At 27.8% G+C, this 9682-nt stretch overlaps 1 protein-coding gene across 1 annotated transcript in view; it reads left to right on the top strand.

Annotated features, from left to right (window-relative positions):
- The window catches only part of La (La autoantigen-like), a 36278-nt gene extending 26837 nt beyond the window's left edge, over nucleotides 1-9441 (top strand). Inside the window, exons 12-15 of the mRNA XM_016068650.4 lie at nucleotides 267-384; nucleotides 1925-1981; nucleotides 3070-3144; nucleotides 8677-9441. Of these exons, the coding sequence (XP_015924136.1) occupies nucleotides 267-384; nucleotides 1925-1981; nucleotides 3070-3144; nucleotides 8677-8804 (378 nt within the window). The 3' untranslated portion in view covers nucleotides 8805-9441. The remainder of the gene's footprint in view (nucleotides 1-266; nucleotides 385-1924; nucleotides 1982-3069; nucleotides 3145-8676) is intronic.
- Nucleotides 9442-9682: the final 241 nt, after the last annotated feature.

The following is a 9682-nucleotide window of genomic DNA, read 5'->3' on the forward strand; positions in this document are numbered from 1 at the left end:
GGAGCCTCTTTTAACTGCAATATAAATTGGTTTGCACGGGCCACCAGCAACAACAATGACATTGAAGCAATCCCAATTGATATTGTTCAAAGTTGAATGAAATGGAAAAATTAAATGTGTACTCATATATAGTAAAATAAAAATCTCATTTTACCCCAAATATTTTCAATTCAAAATTTTGTTATTGCTTTCATATTAACATGCTTACGTGGATTAATTTTTGTAGCTTCTTTTACCCATGTTTTATTCAGAAATTTTTTTCTTAGGCTGTTATAAGATTCAAGGAAGGAATAGTATCTGAACTTTTATCTAAACTAGAAGAAGAAGATGGTGTAAAAAAGCTACAAATAGGATCTGTAAAAGCAACTCTTTCTCTGATTGATGGTTTGTATAACTTGCTGATTCTTAATTTCTAACTAAAATTTTATTTTTACTTTCCTCTTAAAATTAACTTTACAAATAGGTAGAAGTCTTTTGTTTTTAAAAAGATGTCTGGAGACAAAAGTGCGACAAGTTGGGCATTATGCATTAACATATTGTCTGCTCTAAGCAATTAGCCTGTTTGAGGCCACCCCATTGAACCATTGTTCATTAAGATTGTGTCCTAGATCATGCCCTGTTTGATCATTAGTTCAAAAGTTATTAAGGTTGATCCATATTTTTTTCCCACCTAATTCGAGTAAAAATATTTTTGAGTACTTTAACTGTGCTTATTTTTTTGTTGAGAAATTAGGCTTCTCACTTTTTGATCTTTGCTAAGGACAGACTTCTTTATTTCAATATTTTTTTTCTCTTTTTCTTTATGATTTGAAGAATTAGCAGTGCAGATAATCAGATCAAAAGAAGTCATTCAAATGTTCTAAAAGTAAATTTGTCTGATTTAATATTAAAAAAATCTCAAACACGAAACATTATTGAGTCATTTTCATGAAGATATCTGTAATTTAAAGTGAATTATCTCTTTACTGATGCTCTTTTCAAAATCTCTTAACATTCAACTTCATTAATATTCGTAGTTTATTATTCTCCCCAAAGTTAAACTTCTGGTCTTTTCAAAAAATTCTGTAAGTATTCTTAATAGGACAGAATAAATGTTCTAGGTGCTTCTGTCAGGACTGATTGTGCTCCGGAATTCGGGATTTTTCGCTAACAGTGATCCGGAATTTTCCGGAGATCGAAGGTCCAGACGTTTAAAAAAATCGTTGATCACAAAAGTTTCCGGAAATCAAATTTTTAAAGGTGGAGCTTAAAAACACAGGTTATTTTATTTGTTTGTAAGGGAGAGCCAGATACTTTATAAGCTTATATTCGTGATTAATATTCATTTTTTATCAGTAAATAGTTAATAATCATAAACTCAAGAAAGAAAGACATATCTGTGCATTTTAATTACTTCTCCAGATCATCATAGGTATGTGTAAAATTTTAAAAATATTTTAAGTAAACTAAGAGATATTGAGAAAAAGGAGAAAAAAACCTGGTTAAATTTTTTTTCAATTTAAACTGTCTTTTTTTTTTTAACTCAAGAAATTTTCCGGAATTTTGACTTGGCCTCACAATCACCCCTGTTCTGTTAAAGAGGTATCCGGGAAGAACCTTTGTTACTGTATGTCTCAGCTTAAATTCCCATTATGATTTTTCTGTTTTGGCCCTGGGTCGAAACCTTTATTTTTTTCATAGCTTCAAAAATTTTCTGTCTTATTAATAGTTCAATAAAACAGAAAATCAAAAACATTCGGATGTAATGAATAAATTTTGCGACAAAATTGTTTTGCTGTAATTTACTGTCCTAATATACAAGTAATATTTTTGTTCCCATGATAATTTGTCAAATAACTTTCATATATAACTGGTCTGACACTTTAGTTGATATGTTTCTGATTTTTCTTAAATTTCTATTTAAATCAAATAATTTTTTTTACAGGAGAAGAAGAAACAAAATATTGGGAAAAAATAAAGTCGTTTTCAAAACAAAAAGGGAGTGAGTATTTAAATTTTTGATGATTACCTACCATCACAACCATGCCAATTTTGTAGATAATGCAATAAACTAGTATCCCAAAAGGTGCCAAAGTACTGACCATTAGCTTCTTTCTGAACACTTTCCGCCTTATGTGTTAGTTATAAATGCTTGATGCGATATGCAAGTATAGGTGTGATATAACATATAATTTTTCCTCCTTTTCCCTTCTTCATTCAGATACTTCCCAAAATCACAATTGGCCAAATAAATGGTAACCAATTAACAACACAAAAGAAACATTTATTAATAACGATAAAAAATTAGAAAATTAATATGACCAAGACATCTAAACAATTTGCTTCCGCTCTCCATCAGAGCGTTCCCTCCTCTGTCTTTTTACAGCATCTACCTTGATGACAGCGCCCTCACAACATGGAGGCATGACAATAGGGATGCAAATAAAGGATTTACCAACCAATGAAAAAGATTTTGTGGACTTCCTACAAATATACTTTTCCAGACAGTCGGAATTGTCACCCAATGAAGCTTTATTTCGGAAATAAAATGTTGCATTCAATATGTTGTAATAAAAATTGGAAATTGGTTCGATAGAAGCTGTATCCTGTTATTAACAGTTTTGAGGTTCATTTATTATTATGGTGCAAAGTGTTATTATTACAATTGTATTATTTTTTTGTTTGAATTAGCTAGCCGGGATAGCTTTGATGGAATTTTTTTTTCTCTTTGCAACGGCTATTGTGTTATGTCAGTGCTAAAATTTTTTATTTCTAACTTACTGTTAGTTTTTTGGAACTTCAGTAATTAATATATTTCCACTGGAGGAGAAAACTCCAATGAAAGTTTGTTACTGCATTAATGGTCTGTTCTAACGTGGACACACATTGGGAAATTACTGTTTAAAAATTTAAAGTGTGAATTTTAAATTTTTATTAGATCATCTTATTTGAAATAATGCATTGCTGATGAATGGAAGAAGTAAAATTTTGAGTTTATTTGATTATGTTGATATTTATTATGTTGATATGTGTGATACACACGTTTTAATCAATATTGATATTAATGTTTTTTTTTTTCTTGTTTTCTAGACCAAAAGAATTTCAACAAGGGAAGATTTGGTAAGAAAAATCGAAACAGAAACCAAAGAGGAACGAAAAGAAATGGTATATTTTCTTTCAATAGTGTTTCTGTTTTAAAGTATTTAAACCATTGATGTTTAGCCATAAAAAATGGTCTATCTGGGAAATGCATATTTGCGAAAAGTGGTAGTGCATATTTGTTTTATTCCAATTGAATATTATTGTTACCATCTTATCTGCCACGTAATAATTCCATATGTAGATATGTATGTATATGCATCTATACATATAATGACGCCTAGTAATGGTCACATTTTATTGCCTTGCCATTGGTCATGGAATTACGAAGCCTAAGCCTATAGGCCCACAACAGTGTGTTACAGAAATGCATTACTTTAAAGTACTTAGATAAATTTGGCTGTGTTAGCTTTCCCATTTATTAAAGAGGAAAGAAAAACAATTAAGTAAGGGTGGGGTCCATAATATATCCAATTGTATGTAAGAAGTTCTAGGAAATTTAGGCCTGGGAAAATTTTCAATCTAATATAACAGGGTAGCCACCCACCTGGAATTATCAAGGAATTTTTTTATACTGGAAAAGTCAGGGAATTTTTAAGAAAAGCTGGATTTTTTTTATAGATTTTCCTATTTTAAATTATTTTATGATCGTTATACCCACTTTTTTTCGACGTAAATTTATTGTCAGACTGTTAAAATATCAACTTAGCAATATTTTGCATGCATCAAAATTTACTCAATTAATCCCTGTTAAACTAGAATGCCACATAAAACCCATGATTGCTAAATGAATGGAGAAACTTTTTTGGAAACAGTTTAGGGAAGGTAGAGATTGTGGTGGAGGTTGAAGAAGGAGTTAAGTTATTTGCTTCTGATTATAAAAGTAGCATTTGTTTCACTTCTAAACCGGTGGTTGAATCCATTTATCGTTTGTTCCGATGCTTTAAGATTTTTTTCTTTCTTCGGACTAGATCATTAAAAATGTTTTAGTATTTTTAATTTTATAAGATTCACCACAAATTAGTTGATCATAATTACATAGATTTTATGTTACACTCTTTTTCTAAACTTTTGTACTCCCGTCCAAATCGATGAAATTTTTTTCTCTGCAAAGCCAATCAATCACATATTTTTGTTGCGATCACTATCGGTAATGTTTGTCAACAAATCGTTAAAATTTTTGCATTCGCTAATTTGTATCGCATTTTGCTAATTTTCTCGATTTCATTTTAACCTTTTATGGCCTATTTTAATTTAAAAAAAGGTTCTTTTAAGGACCAACCATATGTTAACATTTTGTTGGTAAATATTTGATTTTTGATTCAAAATGAAGACTTTTGATTTAAAATTTTATTCACAATTTCCAATTTAAAAATTGACATTGTGTAGTAATCCAGAGATGATATTTCCGAAACTATTTCTCTTTTTACCTTAAGAAGCTGGTAAAAATTAGAGAATGTATGGGAAACACGTTAAATGTTGTATAAACATAGGATATAAAATTTTTGATTCATGTGTTTATTAGGAAGAATGAAACTTTTTTTGTTCTGCACTGTGCAGGTTTCTAATTGTAAAAACAAAAAGCTAATCTAAACTAAAAAAATCATTTAGTTCGATAGGAATTCTTTAAATATTTTAATTTCAAATTGGTAAAGAATAAAATATAAAGAATTTATCTAGTTTTTTTCTGTAGGAAATGCGATTAGAAATTTGACAATTTCGCCTTTGTAACATTAATTTTTTAATACTGCATATCGCTTAAAGTAATAATGCTGCTTGAAAACAATATTATTTAAACATTTAACTATAGATATTGGTTTAAAGAAAATGTGATCAATGAATTTTACATAGAGCACTGTTTGGATTAAATACAGTATAAAATGTAAATAAATATAAAAAGTTATTGATACATAATCGCCTGAAATTATTGATTTTTATTAATTAATATTTTGTTTAATGAAAATTAGGGGTGCAACAAATATTCGATTACTATTCGGCATTAGGTCTGCTTGCCGAATATTCGGCCAAGTATTTTTTGAAAGTTTTAATAGATTAAATAGAGTTATCTAAAATAGTATTTTTACTATGCATTATCAGATATAGTCTTTACACATCTTTGTTAAGTTTTTATATTGATGTGCTTGCAATATTATGTTATGGAAGATAAATTGAAAAGCAAAATTTCTGTTTTAAGAATCTAGATTGTTTACTTTTTTGTTTTTCTGTTTTGATCATAGTACAGCATTTTAACTGAGCATTTTATGATAGATTTTATTCTTTTATTTTTACTTTTTTCTAGTATGGTAAGACAGATATAGCTGGTAACAAAAAATTATGTGATTTTCAACCTTAAAGTTATATTTTAAGAAATGAGAATGTTTTTTTTTCTCTCTTTTTTGCCTTTTTTTATAAAATTATGATATTATTATGATTTTTTATTAAGAGTTTTATTATGGCGAAGCAATTAAGGGAGTTTCTATTAAACTTATTTCTTTTTTCTACCTTTAAAAAAAAAAATGCAGTATAATTGGAAAACAGATGTTAAGTTTTAAATACAGGGATGAGATTCTTCCGCGGATTCGCGGATTTCCGCTTTTTCTCAGATTTTTCCATTTTTCCCGCTAATTTTCGCTGAAATTTTTTTTTGCACAAGTTAAAATATTTTATGAGGAATTTAATTTTCCGGGGAGCGAAATTATTGAAGTCCTCATTCCTCCCTCTGAAGTTTCTCTAAAAATCATTTCCTTGGGATAAAACTGGTTGACCTTTATACGTGGATGAGATTTTTTTCGCTTTTGTCTCTCGAATTTCAGCCTTTTTATCAAAAACTCAGATTCTCTAAAAGTTTCGTTTTTTTTTTAAAGTTTATTTATAAATATCCCGTTTTTTTTTTTAAAAAATTCAGTCGTTGAAGTCAAATTATTATATTTATTTACGATTTTCAAAGAAAAACATAAAATTCAAACTACGTCCTAGCTGCTAATCCTTCCGCATGCTTACTTATATTAGCTATTTTCTCCGATTTCACGCACAGAAAATAAGATTTTTCGTATTTTTTATCCGCCGGCGCGATAGCTCGTATTTTCGTAATTTAGACGTCGCTGCTTCTTGTATTCTGGAGAGAAAGCAAACAAAAAAAGCGGAAAAAAATAGAGGTAGATTTGTGGTGAAAATATTTATTTGCTCATTCAATTCATCTTGTAAATTTTTATTTATAGTGTAAACAAAAAACAATTCAAACAAGCCTTTTAGAAATCCCAAGTCCAGACTCTGCAAATATCTCGATTTTTATTCACGCGATTTTAATATCAATCATCGATTTTCGTATTTACCTGATTTAAAAGTTGCGCATTGCTATTCTTATTTACGCTTTTTAAATATCGTACATTATGACTCGTATTTACGTGATTTAAAAATCAAATATCGTGTTTCGAATTTTTGCATTTTTAAAATCGCGATTTTATTATCAAACATCGATTTTCGTATTTACCTGATTTAAAAGTTGAACGTTGCGATTCTTATTCAGGCCATTTAAATATTGTACATTGCGATTCTTATTTACGAGATTTAAAAAACCAATATCGCGATATGTATTTACGAGCTTTTAAAACCCTATGTAGCTACGCGAGCTTAAAATCCAATGTCGTGATTCGTTTTTGCGGTTGTAATATCGCGCGATTTTAAAATTATGCATCTTGATCTAAAAATTACTCATCATAATTTGTATTTTCGCATTTTTTAAATTCGATGTAGAGTTTCACATTCACGTGATTTAAAAGCCTCATATCGGGATTTATAATCACATGGATTACAAGTTTAAGCAAAAATTTGTCAAAAAAGTGTGATTTATATATATATATATATATATATATATATATATATATATATATATATATATATATATATATTCTTGGATTTCCTCTTTTTTACTTTCTGACTACTCTCATCCCTGTAAATATTATAGTCCATCAGTTCAGCTTAATTATGATAGATTTTTATTTTTTATGTTTTGCTTTTGTGTATAGTTTTTTGTGGGCATTTTTAAAAGCTTTTTTGGTAGACTTTTTTTTCTTTTAAAGTTTTATGTTTACTTTTATCTCTTTACTTTTATTTTTTTTCTCTCCGGAAGATACAATTTTCAGCATTGAAGTTTTGTCTTAAAAATTAAGAGAATATTTTTTGCTATTTCTCTGTTTCTTTCTTATTCAAATTTACAACTTCAGTTTTTTTTTTTTTTATATATATATTGTTGTAGCTATTAGTTTTTATTTATCTTAAATATTTCTGATAGATAACTTTTATAATTTTTTCTGTTAACCCCACACCAATAATATAGCTAAGTTTTGATTACTATTCAAAAATGACTAAACTTATTTATATAAAAAAAAGTAATATAAATTAATGATTTTGTATTTTTTTAAAAGAAAAATGCTATTATTCGGCCACCAATTATTTGGTATTCAGACGATTTGTTTGGCCGACTGTTCGGCATTCAACAATTCTGCCAAATCACTATTCATTACATCCCTAATGAAAATATATTAAAAATACTTGTCAAGTTTTTTTTCTCTCTCTTTGTATTTGCCATTTGGTGCACTTTGTGCAAAAATTACTGAACACATTAAACTTTCTTTATTCAATGAAAAGAATGTATTTTACATGTTAAACATATTTTCTCCACATCCATCTTAATTTTTTTTTTTTTAATTTAATGTTGTGGCAAAACATTCAAAATTCAACAAAAAAAAATAAATAACAAAATCTTGCTAAGTAAATCTTGCGTTTAAAAAATAATTTTTTCAATATGATATATTAAAAAAATATTTAATTTTAAATAAAATACTTTGCACTATTAGTTTTTTTGTTGTATCCATCCTATACTTTATGAGAAGAAGGAAAAAACACGTTCACAAACAAAACTTATAAATTGTAATTTTTTGCCTTGAAAAATCAGGAAAATTTGAAACCTGATTTGAGTGGCCACCCTGTACAATAATAACTAAAAGAGTTTTTTTTTGGGGGGGGGCGAGTTATCCATGCAGATAAAATCTTATAAACAAGAAAAAAGAGGACTGCCATGATGAACAAAAATATTTTGCTCCTCCTCGACACACCAGGAACATTTCAATTTCCTGGAAACATTTATCTTCTAAAGGCTTGAAAGAAATTATTGTCTGTTATGTTAAATCAGTTGATCTCTTATCTACAGAATAACATAAATAATTTAATCTCAAATTTGTATAATAATTTAAATTCCTTGAGTGTGTGAGTGGGACTGTAAATTTACTTTTTAAATTATTACTATTCTATTATATTTTAATTTGTTATTTTCTATTAACACAATAGATAATTTTACTTTCTAAAAATATTTGAAAATTTTAAACCTAAAGAAACAATGCTCTGGGTGGGGAAATATAAGCTTTGAGAATTTTCTGCACAAGCTGCAATTAAGCACTTTAAAAAAGAATTAGGTATTTAATGCCAACTAATGTTCTGTTTTCAGATGCTGGAATGATAGATATTATATATTGCAAATTTAAGCATTTTAACATTTTAATTCTTTCAATCACTTATCTAATAACACTACATTAATTTTAGACAATGCAGGTGCTGAAAATGAGGATGAACCACCCAGTAAAAAGATAAAAACGGAAGAAGACAAGCCTGATACATCAGTAAAAGTTGAATCAGCACCCAAAGATATTAAATCCGAAACTATGGAATAAAACAAAAGAGAGCTTGCAGTAAAAATATTTGTGTGTATATATTTGTTGCATATTTTGTTACATGTAAGTTCCATCATGTCTTATGAAAATAGTTATTCATTCATTTCTTCATTCAGAAATTAAATCAATATTGTTAATAATATAAATGGGTGCATATTACATTTGAAGACTGTATGTACATTATTAGAATGTTTCGATGCTAAACTCTCTGCATTTGTGCAATTTTTTTTTATTATTATTTATTTAGAGTGGATTAGTCATTTCTCTTAAATTTAATCCTAAAGCATTCCAAATTAGTGCTATTTCTTCATCAGTTTCAAAATGCATTTCTTCTTGTTTTTAATTATTATTAAACATGACTTCATTTCATTCTGATCTCGGATAAATAAGTATTTCAGAATAAGCTAATTAAATCTGACTATTATCCAAAGACTGCCTTTTTAAGATTCTTTGTACTATTATAAATGAAAATGGTTGTTAAAGATTTTCTCAATTCATGCATGTAAAAATATTTTCATTTTAAAAGACTGCCTTTTTTTTCCAAAAGTGCATTTTTTAAACAAAATTTGATGGATATTACCTTTACATTAATTGTAAATTTTTTTTATATATAAATAAAGGATTATTTGTATTGTAACATTTTAATGATTCCATAATTTTTTTGTCTATTTCTTGCCTCAAATGGTTTCTTGGCTTATCCAAATTTCTATTTTAACAATACTATTCACCTTTATTTACTTTTTCCTTCAAAATTCAACTCCTGATCACAAGTTAGATTTATGGCATGTCGTAATATTTCTTTATTACACAGTGTTACCTTTGAACAAAAAAATTATATAATATGAGAAAAATTAGTAGTAGGCATTTATTTCCGGTTG

Source organism: Parasteatoda tepidariorum, chromosome 7 (assembly GCF_982258835.1).
Source record: "Parasteatoda tepidariorum strain Cologne lab strain chromosome 7, Ptep-v5.0, whole genome shotgun sequence".
NCBI classification, from domain to species: Eukaryota; Metazoa; Arthropoda; class Arachnida; order Araneae; family Theridiidae; genus Parasteatoda; species Parasteatoda tepidariorum.